General features: G+C 46.5%; 1 protein-coding gene across 12 annotated transcripts in view; it reads left to right on the top strand.

The window, feature by feature from the left end:
* LOC110528752 (arf-GAP with GTPase, ANK repeat and PH domain-containing protein 1) overlaps positions 1-19,730 on the top strand; it is a 286,828-nt gene that overhangs the window by 150,074 nt on the left and 117,024 nt on the right. For 7 of the 12 annotated variants that reach the window (XM_090207610.1, XM_090207607.1, XM_090207604.1 and 4 more), the window contains 3 exons: positions 7,256-7,386; positions 10,278-10,433; positions 11,086-11,178. In XM_090207610.1, the coding sequence (XP_090063736.1) occupies positions 7,256-7,386; positions 10,278-10,433; positions 11,086-11,178 (380 nt within the window). The remainder of the gene's footprint in view (positions 1-7,255; positions 7,387-10,277; positions 10,434-11,085; positions 11,179-19,730) is intronic. The other 5 variants (XM_090207611.1, XM_090207608.1, XM_090207606.1 and 2 more) reach the window with 1 other exon arrangement.

The raw sequence follows: 19,730 nt of genomic DNA, 5'->3' as shown, positions 1-19,730 counted from the left end.
AAATATCTATCTCATCTGTGGAAACAGAGGGGGCTATGTTCCTCAGTCCTCACACAGAGGGAAATGAGTGTCTGTCAAGATGAGGGCGGTTATTAAGACAAATTAGCTGTGGATTGTTTTGATAACAAATCTAAGGGCCTGTCGGAGTAGATCAGTGTTTTCCCTGGCCTGGCGGCACAGCGGGCGCCCTGCTAACAGTCGACGAAGACAGACATGAGGCGCTGCAGCAGTACACAACACTATCCATGTGTGACCGTACGTAGCTCTTGTGGGGCCTCTGTGTCTGTTTGTCAATGTGGGGCCCTTATTTTGGTTAACGTGGGCCTCGTCTGCGATGTGGGGCCCCTGGCAGAGAGAGAGAAAAGATAGTGAATAAGAGGGCAGGTCTAATGGAGGATGGTCTAATTACTGGGTTATAAGTGAGGTACAATAGTGACCTTTTCCCCAGTGGATCCCTGGCAGGCGCCACACACACACACACACACACACACACACACATACACACGGAAGGCCACAGCTAGCGCCTCATTATCTGACACGTTAGCTCCTTCTGACTCATTAGTTAATATTTATAGCAGGCCTGCACTAACCATCCTGACCGCACCCTCACCACCACTTTCTCTCTCTCTTCCTCTCTATCTCTCTCTCGCTTTCTGTGTGTGTCCGTCCCTCTCTCTTTTTTCACACTCTGTCCAGTTGGGTGTTGGAGGGAAAAGGTTAGCTGTCGCACCACCTCAGCCTGTTAGCTCTCTCCCCCCTCAGCCTGTTAGCGCTCTCTCCCCCTCAGCCTGTTAGCTCTCTCCCCCCTCAGCCTGTTAGCTCTCTCCCCCCTCAGCCTGTTAGCTCTCTCCCCCCTCAGCCTGTTAGCTCTCTCCCCCCTCAGCCTGTTAGCTCTCTCCCCCCTCAGCCTGTTAGCTCTCTCCCCCCTCAGCCTGTTAGCGCTCTCTCTCCCCCCTCAGCCTGTTCGCGCTCTCTCCCCCCCTCAGCCTGTTAGCACTCTCCCCCCCTCAGCCTGTTAGCGCTCTCTCTCCCCCTCAGCCTGTTAGCGCTCTCTCTCCCCCCTCAGCCTGTTAGCGCTCTCTCTCCCCCCTCAGCCTGTTAGCGCTTTCCCCCCCTCAGCCTGTTCGTTCGTGCTCTCTCCCCCCCTCAGCCTGTTAGCGCTCCCCCCCCCCCTCAGCCTGTTAGCGCTCCCCCCCCCCCTCAGCCTGTTCGCGCTCTCCCCCCCCCCCTCAGCCTGTTAGCGCACTCTCTCCCCCCTCAGCCTGTTAGCGCTCTCTCTCCCCCCTCAGCCTGTTAGCGCTCTCTCTCCCCCCTCAGCCTGTTAGCGCTCGCGCTCTCTCTCCCCCCTCAGCCTGTTAGCGCTCTCTCTCCCCCCTCAGCCTGTTAGCGCTCTCTCTCCCCCCTCAGCCTGTTAGCGCACTCTCTCCCCCCTCAGCCTGTTAGCGCTCTCTCTCCCCCTCAGCCTGTTAGCGCACTCTCTCCCCCCTCAGCCTGTTAGCGCACTCTCTCCCCCCTCAGCCTGTTAGCGCTCTCTCTCCCCCCTCAGCCTGTTAGCGCACTCTCTCCCCCCTCAGCCTGTTAGCGCTCTCTCTCCCCCCTCAGCCTGTTAGCGCTCTCTCTCCCCCTTCAGCCTGTTAGCGCACTCTCTCCCCCCTCAGCCTGTTAGCGCTCTCTCTCCCCCCTCAGCCTGTTAGCGCTCTCTCTCCCCCCTCAGCCTGTTAGCGCTCTCTCTCCCCCTTCAGCCTGTTAGCGCACTCTCTCCCCCCTCAGCCTGTTAGCGCTCTCTCTCCCCCCTCAGCCTGTTAGCGCTCTCTCTCCCCCCTCAGCCTGTTAGCGCACTCTCTCCCCCCTCAGCCTGTTAGCGCACTCTCTCCCCCCTCAGCCTGTTAGTGCTCTCTCTCCCCCCTCAGCCTGTTAGCGCACTCTCTCCCCCCTCAGCCTGTTAGCGCTCTCTCTCCCCCCTCAGCCTGTTAGCGCTCTCTCTCCCCCCTCAGCCTGTTAGCGCTCTCTCTCCCCCCTCAGCCTGTTAGCGCTCTCTCTCCCCCCTCAGCCTGTTAGCGCACTCTCTCCCCCCTCAGCCTGTTAGCGCTCTCTCTCCCCCCTCAGCCTGTTAGCGCTCTCTCTCCCCCCTCAGCCTGTTAGCGCTCTCTCTCCCCCTCAGCCTGTTAGCGCTCTCTCTCCCCCTTCAGCCTGTTAGCGCTCTCTCCCCCCTCGGTGTATTTCACACAAAATCATAATGCACAATTGGTAAACAAACTCTTTGACCTGTACCGGAGCACCAAGTCTAGGCCCTAAAAGGCTCCAAAACAGCTGCTACCCCCAAGCCATTAGACTGCTGAACAGTTATTCAAATGGCTACCTGGACTATTTACATTGACCCCCCCCCCCCCCCTCTTTTTTTTTTTTTTACTCTGCTGCTACTCACTGTTTTATCTATGCATAGTCACTTTACCCCTACATATACATATTACCTCAATTACCTCGTCTAACCAGTACCTCCGCACTTCGACTCGGTACCAGTACCCCCTGTATATAGCCTCGCTATTGTTATTTTATTATGACCAATACAATTGTAATTTAATTTAAAAAAAATAAACGAATGGCAACAGTGTAGTGCAGTGTTTCTCAAACTAGGGATCTGAACCCCATAAGGGGGTCGCCTGATTTTGAAAATGGGGTCGCAAGAGAAACTCTGAAATACATTTTACAAATTTTGCTTGGTTCATAGAACCGGGGTTACATCAGTAACCTCCGGCAACCACTAGATGTGGTTGTAATAAACAGAGCGGTTTCTGTTTTCTCCTTACAAATGTGGCTCAATCCTTTTGAAAGGTTTAAGCTCCAAAATGTTATGACCCCATCACTGAAAGATCAGACTCTCAGGAACACGGATGTGTCTCCTGTTACCCTCTACGGTACCCACAAGCCTCATTAGATCAGAGTGGACAAAACCAGGCATTAAATCTACTCTCAAAGCTACTGTCACAGCTACTGTCACACTGGTTTGTAATAGACTGTCAGACTGGTTTGTAATAGACTGTCAGACTGGTTTGTAATAGACTGTCAGACTGGTTTGTAATAGACTGTCAGACTGGTTTGTAATAGACTGTCAGGCTGGTTTGTAATAGACTGTCAGACTGGTTTGTAATAGACTGTCAGGCTGGTTTGTAATAGACTGTCAGACTGGTTTGTAATAGACTGTCAGGCTGGTTTGTAATAGACTGTCAGGCTGGTTTGTAATAGACTGTCAGGCTGGTTTGTAATAGACTGTCAGGCTGGTTTGTAATAGACTGTCAGACTGGTTTGTAATAGACTGTCAGGCTGGTTTGTAATAGACTGTCAGACTGGTTTGTAATAGACTGTCAGGCTGGTTTGTAATAGACTGTCAGGCTGGTTTGTAATAGACTCAGGCTGGTTTGTAATAGACTGTCAGACTGGTTTGTAATAGACTGTCAGACTGGTTTGTAATAGACTGTCAGACTGGTTTGTAATAGACTGTCAGACTGGGTTGTAATAGACTGTCAGACTGGTTTGTAATAGACTGTCAGACTGGTTTGTAATAGACTGTCATAGCCCCAATGAAAAAAGTAAACATTGGCTGTTTTTTACATGATGGTGTCATTAAAATTATTTGATCAAAATGGTGAACCCCTTGTGTAGACCCCTGGTGTAGACCCCTGGTGTAGACTATATAAACATACTTATGATGCCTGGCTGACTGACTGGTGTTAAAATGCATTAAGTTACCTGATCTGTAGCAGTTAGCTCTGGGCTCTCCTCTCCCCCAGTCTGCCTGGTCTGTAGCAGTTAGCTCTGGGCTCTCCTCTCCTCCAGGTTGCCTGGTCTGTAGCAGTTAGCTCTGGGCTCTCCTCTCCTCCAGTCTGCCTGGTCTGTAGCAGTTAGCTCTGGGCCCTCCTCTCCTCCAGTCTGCCATAAATCTGATCAGAGGGGAGACGTTTCCATTAGAATAAATGGCAGCCTCTCAGAGGAGAAGTAAGATTGATGGTTAAAGTTAAATGGTATTAGCCGTGCAGTTTAAATATTTAACCCAGCCTTATCATAACTGTTCTTAACACTTAAAGTAATATACAGCCCAGGCCTGGCTGTGTGTGTGGACCTGTATCACATATATCTTCTACAGATCAGCTCCGTCTAGTCTACTTCACTGTTGTCCAATGGCTGGCTGTTGTCCACGGAGGTCTTGTAAAGACAGAGTTATTTCAGGTTGTGTTCAGGGTTGTCGGGTAATTCATTGTGTTTCAGTATTGTGATATGGATTCAAACCATCTCTACTGCATGGAAAGAAGATTTTGGGCATATGCCGGGATATCTGGTTATCGGTTTTGATTGAACAATTGGCTCTGCATTTTACCAGTGTTTGCCTACCAGGTTCACGCGATTGAACTGGGGACTGAGTTTTACCACAGAGGCTCAGAGGTTTACTGTTGTGTTAACCACAGAGAGAGCAGGTCTAGGTTTGCTGTAGTGTTTAACCACAGAGAGAGAGCAGGTCTAGTTTTACTGTAGTGTTTAACCACAGAGAGAGCAGGTCTAGTTTTACTGTAGTGTTTAACCACAGAGAGCAGGTCTAGTTGTACTGTAGTGTTTAACCACAGAGAGAGCATGTCTAGTTTTACTGTAGTGTTTAACCACAGAGAGAGCAGGTCTAGTTGTACTGTAGTGTTTAACCACAGAGAGCAGGTCTAGTTTTACTGTAGTGTTTAACCACAGAGAGAGCAGGTCTAGTTTTACTGTAGTGTTTAGCCACAGAGAGAGCAGGTCTAGTTGTACTGTAGTGTTTAACCACAGAGAGAGCAGGTCTAGTTTTACTGTAGTGTTTAACCACAGAGAGAGCAGGTCTAGTTGTACTGTAGTGTGTAACCACAGAGAGCAGGTCTAGTTGTACTGTAGTGTTTAACCACAGAGAGAGCAGGTCTAGTTGTACTGTAGTGTTTAACCACAGAGAGCAGGTCTAGTTTTACTGTAGTGTTAACCACAGAGAGAGCAGGTCTAGTTTTACTGTAGTGTTTAACCACAGAGAGAGCAGGTCTAGTTGTACTGTAGTGTTTAACCACAGAGAGCAGGTCTAGTTGTACTGTAGTGTTTAACCACAGAGAGAGCAGGTCTAGTTTTACTGTAGTGTTTAGCCACAGAGAGAGCAGGTCTAGTTGTACTGTAGTGTTTAACCACAGAGAGAGCAGGTCTAGTTTTACTGTAGTGTTTAACCACAGAGAGAGCAGGTCTAGTTTTACTGTAGTGTTTAACCACAGAGAGAGCAGGTCTAGTTTTACTGTAGTGTTTAACCATAGAGAGAGCAGGTCTAGTTGTACTGTAGTGTTTAACCACAGAGAGAGCAGGTCTAGTTTTACTGTAGTGTTTAACCACAGAGAGAGCAGGTCTAGTTTTACTGTAGTGTTTAACCACAGAGAGCAGGTCTAGTTTTACTGTAGTGTCTAACCACAGAGAGAGCAGGTCTAGTTTTACTGTAGTGTCTAACCACAGAGAGAGCAGGTCTAGTTTTACTGTAGTGTCTAACCACAGATAGAGCAGGTCTAGTTTTACTGTAGTGTTTAACCACAGAGAGCAGGTCTAGTTTTACTGTAGTGTTTAACCACAGAGAGAGCAGGTCTAGTTTTACTGTAGTGTTTAACCACAGAGAGAGCAGGTCTAGTTGTACTGTAGTGTTTAACCACAGAGAGAGCAGGTCTAGTTGTACTGTAGTGTTTAACCACAGAGAGAGCAGGTCTAGTTTTACTGTAGTGTTTAACCACAGAGAGAGCAGGTCTAGTTTTACTGTAGTGTTTAACCACAGAGAGATCAGGTCTAGTTGTACTGTAGTGTTTAACCACAGAGAGAGCAGGTCTAGTTTTACTGTAGTGTTTAACCACAGAGAGCAGGTCTAGTTTTACTGTAGTGTTTAACCACAGAGAGAGCAGGTCTAGTTTTACTGTAGTGTTTAACCACAGAGAGCAGGTCTAGTTTTACTGTAGTGTTTAACCACAGAGAGAGCGGGTCTAGTTTTACTGTAGTGTTTAACCACAGAGAGAGCATGTCTAGTTTTACTGTAGTGTCTAACCACAGAGAGAGCAGGTCTAGTTCTACTGTAGTGTGTAACCACAGAGAGCAGGTCTAGTTTTACTGTAGTGTTTAACCACAGAGAGCAGGTCTCTCCTCCTGCCCTTGGCACGGCCCTCTCACCTGAAGGTAAATGTTTATGACTGGCTCCTCATTAAAACAGAGGCCATTAATGGGCCCAATTAAAACAATGGTTTCATCTCACACCAAATGAAACCCGGCCCTGTTTATTGGGGCTGGGGATAATGGAATCTGAGACTGAGGGAAGAGGGATGTGTTGTTAACCCTGTCCTGCCCAAACTAGATGGACACAATGGGATCATCTCTGATAACTTGTCTCTTGATTCTTAACATATATAAGTCCTTGGAAGGAGGATATATTCACAGACATGTTTATCATTTGTGAGGGATCTTTACTAGTACTGCCATGCAGCTTTGTACCCATTTCCAGAAAGTTCAACTCACTCAATAAAAAAGTTAAACTTGGAGAATAGAAGTCTATGAAGTTGCATTTTCTAGTTGTTAGAGTTTGTAAAAGGAGCATTCCCCTCCGTCTGAGAGATGTATATTTGAACAGCTGAACTCCTACGAGGCCCCTCCCCCTACCCTCCGGTGGGCCGGATCAATGGCCTCAATCACCACGGAGATGACGGAACGTTTGAATATCCCTCCCTGATTGGGCCAGAGCGCTGGGCCTGGGGATCGATAGGAGGCAGCTGAGCACCCATTGATTGGCATTGCCCTTTTCAATAACACTGATAGCCCGCTCTCTCTCCTCTCTCTCTCCTGTATAATAATTGTGAAATAATCACTGGAGCTGTTAGCAGGTAAGGGGTGTGTGTGGAAGGTGGACAGGGGCTCTTCTGTGGACCAGATAGATAGGAGATTCACAGACAGGGCTGCTGGAGCTGCCTGCGTCAGCATTATGAGGAATAATGGACTGTTCTGGTCTGAACCATTAGCTAGTGTTCTCTCTCTTTCTTCTCTCTCCATTTCTCACTCTCGTTCTCTCTTGTATCCATCTCTTCCTTCGATTAGTTGGTCTAGCTCTCTCTCTCTTCTCTCTCCATTTCTCTTTCTTTTATTCTCTCTCTTTTTTTCTATTAGGTTGTCTAGCCCGCTATGTGTCTCCGTTGGGAGAAGAGACCCTCTGAATGATGGCTGTGTTGTGTTGTTGCAGTGGCCCAGAAGATCGTGGCGACCAGGAAGAAGCAGCAGCTGTCCATTGGTCCGTGCAAGTCCCTCCCCAACTCCCCTAGCCACTCCTCTGTGTGTTCTGCACAGGTGGCAGCAGCAGTTCACATCAGCCAGGTAGGTACACACAGACACACACACACACACACACAAATACATTTACCGACAGACACAATTTACTGACACACAAACAAAATGGCCACATTGAGGTTCTTGACTACATTCCCTTGTCCATATTTGTTCTTCCTCCCTCTTCCTCTATCAGCGGTGTGCTGTAAGATGCTTCTCCCAGCAGCAGCAGCATCTCTCTTTTACCATGCACACACACACACACACACCGTCTATCACCCTGTCGTGTCTTTGACTCTGTTGTGTCTTCGACCCACACACACACACCGTTTACCACCCTGTCGTGTCTTCGATCCACACACACACACACCGTTTACCACTCTGTCGTGTCTTCGATCCTCATACACACACACCGTTTACCACTCTGTCGTGTCTTCGATCCACACACACACACACCGTTTACCACCCTGTCGTGTCTTCGATCCACACACACACACACACACACACCGTTTACCAACCTGTCGTGTCTTCGATCCACAGCGCTCAGTCCCCCATCGATTTGTCATTAAGCCAGCATCATTCAGCTTGTCTCCGTAGCCCAGCTCATCCCCTGAGAATCAGGGTTGTTTTCACAAAGTAACAGTACTTTCCTGATGCAGAATGCTGTATACTAGTGTAGTGTCTGTTATTATGAATGGGGGATGCTGTATACTAGTGTAGTGTCTGTTATTATGAAGGAGGGATGCTGTACCAGCTGTATACTAGTGTAGTGTCTGTTATTATGAAGGGGGGATGCTGTATACTAGTGTAGTGTCTGTTATTATGAAGGAGGATGCTGTATTCTAGTGTAGTGTCTGTTATTATGAAGGGGGGATGCTGTATACTAGTGTAGTGTATGTTATTATGAAGGAGGATGCTGTATTCTAGTGTAGTGTCTGTTATTATGAAGGGGGATGCTGTATACTAGTGTAGTGTCTGTTATTATGAAGGGGGGATGCTGTATACTAGTGTAGTGTCTGTTATTATGGAGGGATGCTGTACCAGCTGTATACTAGTGTAGTGTATGTTATTATGAAGGCTTGAACATACCAGCTGTACCAGCTGTATACTAGTGTAGTGTCTGTTATTATGAAGGAGGATGCTGTATTCTAGTGTAGTGTCTGTTATTATGAAGGAGGGATGCTGTACCAGCTGTATACTAGTGTAGTGTCTGTTATTATGAAGGGGGGATGCTGTATACTAGTGTAGTGTATGTTATTATGAAGGAGGATGCTGTATTCTAGTGTAGTGTCTGTTATTATGAATGGGGGATGCTGTATACTAGTGTAGTGTCTGTTATTATGAAGGAGGATGCTGTATACTAGTGTAGTGACTGTTATTATGAAGGAGGGATGCTGTACCAGCTGTATACTAGTGTAGTGTCTGTTATTATGAAGGGGGGATGCTGTATACTAGTGTAGTGTATGTTATTATGAAGGAGGGATGCTGTATTCTAGTGTAGTGTCTGTTATTATGAAGGGGGATGCTGTATACTAGTGTAGTGTCTGTTATTATGGAGGGATGCTGTACCAGCTGTATACTAGTGTAGTGTCTGTTATTATGAAGGGGGGATGCTGTATACTAGTGTAGTGTCTGTTATTATGGAGGGATGCTGTACCAGCTGTATACTAGTGTAGTGTCTGTTATTATGAAGGGGGGATGCTGTATACTAGTGTAGTGTCTGTTATTATGGAGGGATGCTGTACCAGCTGTATACTAGTGTAGTGTCTGTTATTATGAAGGGGGATGCTGTATACTAGTGTAGTGTCTGTTATTATGAAGGGGGGATGCTGTATACTAGTGTAGTGTCTGTTATTATGGAGGGATGCTGTATTCTAGTGTAGTGTCTGTTATTATGGAGGGATGCTGTATACTAGTGTAGTGTATGTTATTATGGAGGGATGCTGTACCAGCTGTATACTAGTGTAGTGTATGTTATTATGAAGGAGGGATGCTGTATTCTAGTGTAGTGTCTGTTATTATGAAGGGGGATGCTGTATACTAGTGTAGTGTCTGTTATTATGAAGGGATGCTGTATACTAGTGTAGTGTCTGTTATTATGGAGGAGGGATGCTGTACCAGCTGTATACTAGTGTAGTGTGTGTTATTATGAAGGGGGATGCTGTATACTAGTGTAGTGTCTGTTATTATGAAGGGATGCTGTATACTAGTGTAGTGTCTGTTATTATGGAGGAGGGATGCTGTACCAGCTGTATTCTAGTGTAGTGTCTGTTATTATGAAGGGGGGATGCTGTATACTAGTGTAGTGTCTGTTATTATGAAGGAGGGATGCTGTACCAGCTGTATTCTAGTGTAGTGTCTGTTATTATGAAGGGGGATGCTGTATACTAGTGTAGTGTCTGTTATTATGGAGGAGGGATGCTGTACCAGCTGTATTCTAGTGTAGTGTCTGTTATTATGAAGGGGGGATGCTGTATACTAGTGTAGTGTCTGTTATTATGAAGGAGGGATGCTGTACCAGCTGTATTCTAGTGTAGTGTCTGTTATTATGAAGGGGGATGCTGTATACTAGTGTAGTGTCTGTTATTATGAAGGGGGGATGCTGTATACTAGTGTAGTGTCTGTTATTATGAAGGAGGGATGCTGTATACTAGTGTAGTGTCTGTTATTATGGAGGGATGCTGTATACTAGTGTAGTGTCTGTTATTATGGAGGGATGCTGTACCAGCTGTATACTAGTGTAGTGTATGTTATTATGAAGGAGCGAACATACCAGCTGTACCAGCTGTATGTTCAACTTTCTCTCTTTCTCACTATCACACTTTTTTATATTGTTCTGTCTCTTTCTCTCTGTTTATTCTCATCCATAATACACTCATTCTTTCTGAACTAAGTTAGTGTTACCAATACAGTACATAGAAGTGTGTGTGTCTCTGTAGCAGACCAGTAATGGCGGCAGCCTGAGTGACTACTCCTCGTCAGTCCCCTCCACCCCCAGCACCAGTCAGAAGGAGCTACGCATCGACGTCCCCCAGACCACCAACACCCCCACGCCCGTCCGCAAGCAGTCCAAACGCCGCTCCAACCTCTTCACTGTGAGCCCAGATACACACACACACACACACACACACACACACACACACACACACACACACACACACACACACACACACACACACACACACACAGGACATCTACTTATTCACTGTGAGCCCAGATACACACACACACACACACACACACACACACACACACACAGGACATCTACTTCTTCACTGTGAGCCCAGATACACAAACACACACACACACTCACACATACTCACACACTCACACACAGGACATCTACTTCTTCACTGTTGACAATGTATTATTAGATAATTAAACGATGGATGTTAAATACATACAAAATGATCTAAAGGACTTTTAAATGGTAGATGGCTTAGTGAGAATCTACGGGCCACAGGGAAGGTTGTATGTGACCACCTTCTAGAATGTACAGACACATGCATCATGTCCACTTCCCAGTTCCTTAGCAACTTAGAGAGAGGTCAACAACTGGGTCAAGTTGACTCATAGACACAATAATAACCCCAGTCACCTCTAGCAGCCATTAGACGAGGCCTGTTATGTGGAGACTAGAAGAGGTCTGTAACAGACCTTAGTTCAGGCTCCTCGTTCAGACACTTTAGAGGGCCTAACTGAGGGCCTCTGTAACCCCTACTTGTTCTCCTATCTCCTTCTCCACAGTCTCGGAAGGCCAGCGAGCCAGACAGGGACAAGAAAGGACTGGAGGGCCGAGCGGACAGCATTGGAAGCGGCCGTGCTATTCCAATTAAGCAGGTATGATCAGATCTGGCCCTCGCCTGGCCAGCCGGCTGCTACGGGGATAATTAGGGTCCGGCTGCGCCGTATTGCTGATTTCCCGGAGAACGAGGGCTGCCTGTGATCAGAGCGTGAAGCCCAGACACAGCCAGGCTCTCTCCGTTTGATGCCTTCTCCTTGATTAACAGCGAAAGCACACACTTGACATCAATTAGAGTTGGGAGTCCTCCTGGGTATTGAAATGAGATCATTAGTATAAGGAGCGGGACGGGATTTCACTCTCACTTTATTTCACTCTCCCCTCTGTCCCCCCCCACTGCCCCCATCCCTCTCTCCTTGTCCAAAAAGAAAGAGGGGAGAGATGGTGAGAGGGAGAAGAGGCTGAGGATGGTTAATGAAGTACAGTCTGCCGGCTGGCATATGGTCCTCCACTTCCCTCTTCCTCTACGTGCTTTTCAAAGCCCTGCCTTTTCCTGTGTGGCTGTGTAGCCGAGCGCTTTGATTGGGGCATCGGCAGGGGGGTGGGGGGGTAGGTAGGGAGGTGGAGAGGAAGGGGAGGGGTATCAAACCAGAGTGCTCAAGAGCCCCCCCCCCCCCCCCCCCCTCCCCACACTGTAATTGTGGAGAGATTGTTTGAGTTGGCCTTAATTTGTCGCAAACAAGCATGGAGCGAACCACGGAGGGGGGGGGGCATCTCCTGTGAGCAGCTTCAACTGGAGTATAAGGAACTCAGCCAATTAGCGTGTGCTAATCACGGCCTCTCATATCAGCACGGAGGCCTCGTTTGTAATCCACTAATGAACAAATTGCATCTCTGATTAGGGGCCTCCTTTCAACGATGCGCTGCATTTGTTAGCAGCGCCGCGGTAGTTGTTAGTGCCGGGGCCGTGTCGCGCAGCTCGTCGAGGGAGACCGTGTCTCTGTGGTGCTGCTGCGCAAGGAGGCCCCCGCTGGGGCAGCACAGCAGAGAGCAGAGTAAATTGTCTTGTCCCCTCAATCAGGGACGACATGATGTTTACTTGCGAGATGTTTACATGTATCCCCATACTCCCCACAGGAAGGAAATATCACTTTGAAGTAGCAACGGGGTCCTGTGTTATTCCCCAGCTGTCCAGTTAGCATGGACATCATAGCCTCTGATAGTGTTGCTCCTCTCTGAACACTGATGGGAGCCTCTCGTCAATCAGGATGGTCTATTAGTCACATAACCCAGTCTGCCATTCAGTCCTGTCTATATGTAGACAGTATAGCAGCAGAGCTTCGTGTAATTGACCTATGCATCCTATCTATGGTTAGCAGTGGTTTTAGTCTGCGGTGTGGCGGTAAACGGGGGAGGACGTGGAACTGGACTCAGAGGAGAGAGCCCAGGCACATACTCATTATGGTTTTTGAGCAGCAGAACAGAACACAGCTGTGTGTGTGTGTGTGAGTGTGTGAGTGAGAGAGAGAGAGCTTATCTCCGTGGAAACAACAATGACGATGTTGTGCTTTCTATAAGGATCAATGTTGAACTACTTGTCAAACATTTCTCATGTGATGAAGATGGATTGGATGAGCTGCGACACAGTGCCAGATATGTATGTATGTTCTCCTGTCCCTGTAGAAGAGCCTCTCTCTCACTCCCACGTCGTCTCTGTCTGTCTGGCAGAAGTAGAATCCTCCTGGGTCCAGCCACTCAATTTGCATAACTCCTGTCAAGGCAATGGCTGATAATGATGTACAAATGAAGAGGGCCACATACACATGTCACTGGTGGCAGATGGGAGGTGTGTGTGTGTGTGTGTGGATGAGTGTTTTAGAAAGATGACGTAGACCAACAGTCTTAAAGAACCCTCTATCATCGTATGAGTTCGGCTGTGTCCTCTGTTGAGTCGCCCATTGTTTCCCCAACATGAGACATGGTGAGCCAGGCCCGGCACGACCACACACCCTCAGCCCACCTGACAGCTGCCAGCCCCAGACAGACCGAGGTTGGAGAGTAACACGTAGCCGGTAGCGCTCCGAGGCATCGGGCCACTGCTGCTTCCCTGTTTGGAGCTGGATGTTAATTGATTTGATCATTCCCCGTGGTCTTTCCTCTTGGAGAATGTGTATCTCTGTATGTGTCTCTCCATCTCCCCTCCTGCCTCTGTGTTGGCTGCAGGCAGACCTGTTCCCTAATTAGACTGTGTGTGGAGATGGCAGCAGCTTAGCTACCTGCCTCCCCATTAGCACTCCATTTACACTCCATTTTAATGAGTGCTGCTGAGTCTGACTCCTCCCTCCACACACCACCTCACCTTGTTGAACACGTTCAGACCTGCTCCACAGTCTGCTAGGACTCCATACATGCCAGCTCTCCCTCAGAGAGCTAACAACACAACTCATTCACTGAGAGGACGTGTTCCCTGACTGGCTCGTTTTGGTTGTCCTTCCTTGTCTGTGTGTTGAAGAGGGGAGGAAGGGGACAGTCTTTAGTTGAATCACTTTGGCAGATGTCTGCTTCTGTTAGGTTGGCAGAGTCGCGTGGCGGCTCCTTAAAGGTGCAGTCATAATCGGTGGTCAATTAAACACGCGATGATGAGGAGGAGGATGAGGATGAATGTTATTATGAATCAGTGGTGTCAACAGCAACACTGTTGGTTTTTGGCATCAGATCGTAACATGTTGTTCAGAAACTACAGGTAAAGGGCCCTTTGCTCATAAATATGGGTGACTTGTGTGAGATCATTTGACTTGACATATGGAAGATAATTAGGGTAAACAGTAGAGAACGACAGATATGGGTTTTTAAGAGCCGATACCAATTTTGGGGGGTCAAGGACACCGATGGCTGATATTTTAGGCCGATAATCAATCTGATGACATTGGAGCATTGTGATGAGAAATGTTCCCAGAGACAACCATGTGTACAATAACAAATCAATTATACAACCATACAGTCAATTTGACTTGATCAATTTAACTACCCAACAACATAAAGGTGGTAATGGTGTATTTGAATGGTCAGTCTCTTGATAAACTGGGTACAATAAGATGGCTTAGGTCTACTCATAATACAGGTGGATTCATATTCAATAGGAGTGTATGCCTGCGTTGAGCTCATGTTGGTCATTTTCCCAACAATTGTTTACAGACAGATTATTTCACTTATAATTCACTGTATCACAATTCCAGTGGGTCAGAAGTTTACATAAATAAGTTGACTCTGTCTTTAAACAGCTTGGAAAATTCCAGAAAATGATGTCATGGCTTTAGAAGCTTCTGATAGGCTAATTGACATCATTTGAGTCAATTGGAGGTGTACCTTTGGATGCATTTCAAGGCCTACCTTCAAACTCAGTGCCTCTTTGCTTGACATCATGGGAAAATCAAAAGAAATCAGCCAAGACTTCAGAATCCAAATTGTAGACCTCCACAGGTCTGGTTCAACATTGGGAGAAATTTCCAAATGCCTGAAGGTACTACGTTCATCTGTACAAACAATAGTACGCAAGTATAAACACCATGGGACCATGCAGCCGTCATACTGCTCAGGAAGGAGACCTGTTCTGTCTCCTAGAGATAAACGTACTTTGGTGTGAAAAGTGCAAATCAATCCCAGAACAACAGCAAAGGACCTTGTGAAGATGCTGGAGGAAACGGGTACAAAAGGATCTATATCCACAGTAAAACAAGTCCTATATCAACATAACCTGAAAGGCCGCTCAGCAAGGAAGAAGCCACTGCTCCAAAACCGCCATAAAAAAGCCAGACTACGGTTTGCAACTGCACATGGGGACAAAGATCGAACTTTTTGGAGAAATGTCCTTTGGTCTGATGAAACAAAAATAGAACTGTTTGGCTATAATGGCCATCGTTATGTTTGGAGGAAAAGGGGGAGGCTTTCAAGCCGAAGAACACCATCCCAGATGTGAAGCACGGGGGTGGCAGCATCATGTTGTGAGGCTGCTTTGCTGCAGGATAGACTGGTGAACTTCACAAAATAGATGGCATCATGAGGAATTGCAAATGATGTGGATATATTGAAGCAACATCTTAAGACATCGGTCAGGAAGTTAAAGCTAGGTCTTCCAAATGGACAATGACCCCAAGCATACTTCCAAAGTTGTGGCAAAATGGCTTAAGGACAACAAAGTCAAGGTATTGGAGAGGCCATCACAAAGCCCTGACCTCAGTCCTATAGAACATGTCTGGGCAGAACTGAAAAAGCGTGTGCGAGCAAGGAGGCCTCCAAACCTGTCTCAGTTACACCAGCTCTGTCAGGAGGAATGGGCCAACATTCACCCAACTTATTATGGGAAGCTTGTGGAAGGCTACCTGAAACGTTTCACCCAAGTTAAACAATTTAAAGACAACGCTACCAAATACTAATTGAGTGTATGTTAACTTCTGACCCACTGGGAATGTGATGAAAGAAATAAAAGCTGAAATAAATAATTCTCTCTACTATTATTCTGGCATTTCACATTCTTAAAATAAAGTGGTGATTCAAACTGACCTAAAACTGGGAATTTTTACTCGGATTAAATGTCAGGAATTGTGAAAAACAGAGTTTAAATGTATTTGGCTGAGGTGTATGTAAACTTCTGACTTCAACTGTCTAATAAGGTGAAAGAAGTATCATACCAAGTCATTCATAGAGTCCACCCTGTAAACACCTTTATTATACACAGATTTAAAATATATATATCGATAACAAATGTGTATTTTGTGATTGTGACCCAGAGACTCTTGACTATTTATTTTGGGACTGTTCTTATGTCAGAAGATTTTAGAGTAAATTAGACAATTTTATTTGAAAAGAAACGACTATTAATGTTCATCTGAGAGACTGATGTTCTCTTTTATTTTGATCCAAATGATATGGATCCTGATTTAACTTTCATTGTTAATTTGTTCATCTTTCATAGCAGAGTCTTTATCCATAAAATGGGCGGAGAACAAAATATTATTTTGAAACGATCAGTAAGTGTAAAAACAAAAAATAAATACCATAAAACGTTTTGAAAAATTGAAAATGAATCTCGATATGTAATCCCCCTGTCTGTTATGTTTATGTACTCTTGTTTATATATTTCTGTTTGTCTGTTTTGTTCATAATAATCCAATAAAAACACGTAGCCAGGCAATTGTAACATGTGACAGTTTGGATGTGACAGTTGTGACAGTTTGTCTCGGGAAGGGAAAGACAAGTCATGTAGCTAGCTAACTCAAAGAGTTAACAAAATTGTTGGTGAAATTAGCATTTTTTTTTGCGTTATGGTTTACAAACCCGCTATCACAAAGAAAGTTTCAGGGTAACGTTAGTGAACTGACGTTAGCTTCATAACTAGCAAAGGTAGCTCTCTGCTTAATATCGTTGATTAAGTTACCTAGCAACCTCTGAGGTTTTGTTTATGCTGCAGACTGTATGGACATTGTTTTGCCTAACAGCAAATGAATGAACACTTTCAAAATGTTTACATTCTGTGTGGCATTGTTAAAGTGTGGTAAATGCAGCATGAGTGGCAGCATAGAGGATCCTCAAGGACAGGCTAACTAGCAATGAGTGGGTAGCTACCCAGCAGCATAGAGGTTCCTCAAGGACAGGCTAACTAGCAATGAGTGGGTAGCTACCCAGCAGCATAGAGGATCCTCAAGGACAGGCTAACTAGTAATGAGTGGGTAGCTACCCAGCAGCATAGAGGATCCTCAAGGACAGGCTAACTAGCAATGAGTGGGTAGCTACCCAGCAGCATAGAGGTTCCTCAAGGACAGGCTAACTAGCAATGAGTGGGTAGCTACCCAGCAGCATAGAGGATCCTCAAGGACAGGCTAACTAGTAATGAGTGGGTAGCTACCCAGCAGCATAGAGGATCCTCAAGGACAGGCTAACTAGCAATGAGTGGCGCCGACTAGCAGGAGAGGCAAGTGCGCTCGGCTGTAAGGGGAAAATCGGCGGATGATCGTCGTTCTCGAAACAAATACGTGATTGCATGAATTGCGTTGGTGTGTGTGTTCTTGGAGCTCTCTCCCAGGACTACTGACTCCCCAGTGTAGTTTATTTTCTGTTAGCCCAGATCTCATTAGGATGGGCTGTTGTTCTGACTCCCCCTCAAGGTGACTAGAGTTTGTGTGTGGTGTGTGTGTGTGTGCACACGATAAAGGCTGTGGAAGGAAGAAGATGCCTTCATTAGTTAGATGGTGCTCATTAAAACCTAACACACTGCTAGACTGGCCAAGCTAGGAGTTTTCAGCACACTGGACTTTTATAAAGAGGATGGGGTGGACTCCCACTCTGCAGCAATTAGACAACCCAAAGCCCCAGAGGTCCAGCTTTTCTCACACACACATGCATACACACACACACACACACTCTGCGCTGAGTGTGGGTGTGACAGGGTCAGACGTGTCACCTAGCTACACGTGTCAGGCTGTCGTGGGTCCCTCAAAACATGGCCTCCACTGTGGTATTTAACTGTGCAGACGCTCTTCTGCGAGACTTGTGACTTCAGTACCTCGTGGGATGTTTGTCTACAGCTTTATTGCTGTTTGGAACTTTTAGAATGATGTTTTCTGTTCTAGGTCCCGTGTGGCTCAGTTGGTAGAGCATGGCTCTTGCAACGCCAAGGTTGTGGGTTCAATTCCCACAAGGGAGCAGTACAGGGGGAAAGTATAAAAATGTCTAAGTCGCTCTGGATAAGAGTGTCTGATAAAATTACTCAAATGTAACAAAAACTATGAATGTAGCAGGGTCATGATGGGGTCTCTGACTGCTGCTATTACCGGGTATTTTACCCAGGATGCAACATGGCCATTCTAAGCGTCTTCTGTTAGGGGCTGAGGGCTTCTTTAAAAGGCGAGCGGACATCGGCAGCTTTGTTTACAGACGTTGTTTACGGTGGCGTCTCTGCGGACATCTGCTCCACGCTCCTAATTAGCCCGTAATTACCGAAGAGATAGAGACACTCGCTTCGCCAACACATCTCTTTCAAATGAATTTACTGTTGACTTAGACACCGGGGCTGTTGACTTAGACACCGGGGCTGTTGACTTAGACACCGGGGCTGTTGACTTAGACACCGGGGCTGTTGACTTAGACACCGGGGCGGTTGGCCTAGACACCGGGGCTGTTAGTCTAGACACCGGGGCTGTTGACTTAGACACCGGGGCTGTTGGCCTAGACACCGGGGCTGTTGACTTAGACACCGGGGCTGTTGACTTAGACACCGGGGCGGTTGGCCTAGACACCGGGGCGGTTGGCCTAGACACCGGGGCTGTTGGCCTAGACACCGGGGCGGTTGGCCTAGACACCGGGGCTGTTGGCCTAGACACCGGGGCGGTTGGCCTAGACAGAGGGGCATGGAGCAGCAATAGGTGGTAGAGAAGGTTAATATGTGGTTCTTGGTTCATCCTAATAGTGAAAGGTGGTCTTTCCACAGCTTCGTAGCCCAACTCATGTCATCTTGACATTCAATAGTCATTTGTCCGTCCCATCTACGTGTTAGCATACTAAATGCATATTCCTCTTTTATTTGGCCCTAAATACTTTCTTCCCCATTACAACTTCTCACAGGTTTGAGTTCAGATTTTTTTGGTTCATGTTTCAAATGAGTCCAAAAGCATTGACGCGTGTGGTTGGGGTTGGCTCCCTTTGTGAGGAGCTGATTAGTATCATGGTAGTAATTGCCTATAGTTGTAGAGAGTGGTGTAACATTAGATGAGCACAGGGCTGGGTGGTTTTGACAGTCTCCCCCTCTGCCTCCTCCCCTCTGAGGCCTGGTTCCTCTTAGTAAGGAGTTAAATTGGATGGTTAATTCGGCTGTTATTTACCCTGTAATTCATTAGTTTCGCCCTGCCATTGGCAGCGGGCAGGCTGTAATTTCACGCTTGGCAATAAAAGATGTCTCATAATCTGCTTCATTTAGCAGCCAAAGAATTTAATGAAATTAACGGCGTCTCCTAATTAAGACGGTGAATATTAAAGACCTGCTATCAAGGCCCTGTAACGAGTGGCGACGCGATCCGCCTTCCGCTGGGTTGGGAAAATATCATTTCCCAGGGAAAAGGTTGTCGCCGTGACGACCGCTCGGAGCTATTTTGGCCATGATGACATTTTTGTCATGCACACTAACCCCTGGAAATGAGATTTGAGGGGGTTGGTGGGTGGAGGGGGTTGTTCTTTTTAGTTTTGGAGAAATAATTAAATGAGAAGCACACCGGCATCAATCAGAGAAGCGTGGTGGCTTTTAGATTGTGTGATGGTTCTGATCCGGTTACAGTATTCTCTACTGAGCAGTAGACTTTCTGATTGATACAGAGTTGTTCTGTCTGAACACACTGGGACTCAAGTGTCCCAATGGTGACTTTGTTGGTTTATGGTGCATTTTGTTTGTGTATGTGTGTCTGTTTCTGTATGCTAGACCTGATTCCCTCACTGATGGTAGTATCAGTCTTGGATTCGTTGTCTGTTTCTGTATGCTAGACCTGATTCCCTCACTGATGGTAGTATCAGTCTTGGATTCGTTGTCTGTTTCTGTATGCTAGACCTGATTCCCTCACTGATGGTAGTATCAGTCTTGGATTCGTTGTCTGTTTCTGTATGCTAG

Source organism: Oncorhynchus mykiss, chromosome 18, assembly GCF_057628025.1.
Source record: "Oncorhynchus mykiss isolate SJ-2025 chromosome 18, ASM5762802v1, whole genome shotgun sequence".
Taxonomy (NCBI): Eukaryota; Metazoa; Chordata; class Actinopteri; order Salmoniformes; family Salmonidae; genus Oncorhynchus; species Oncorhynchus mykiss.
This window is presented reverse-complemented; position numbering and strand designations above follow the sequence as displayed.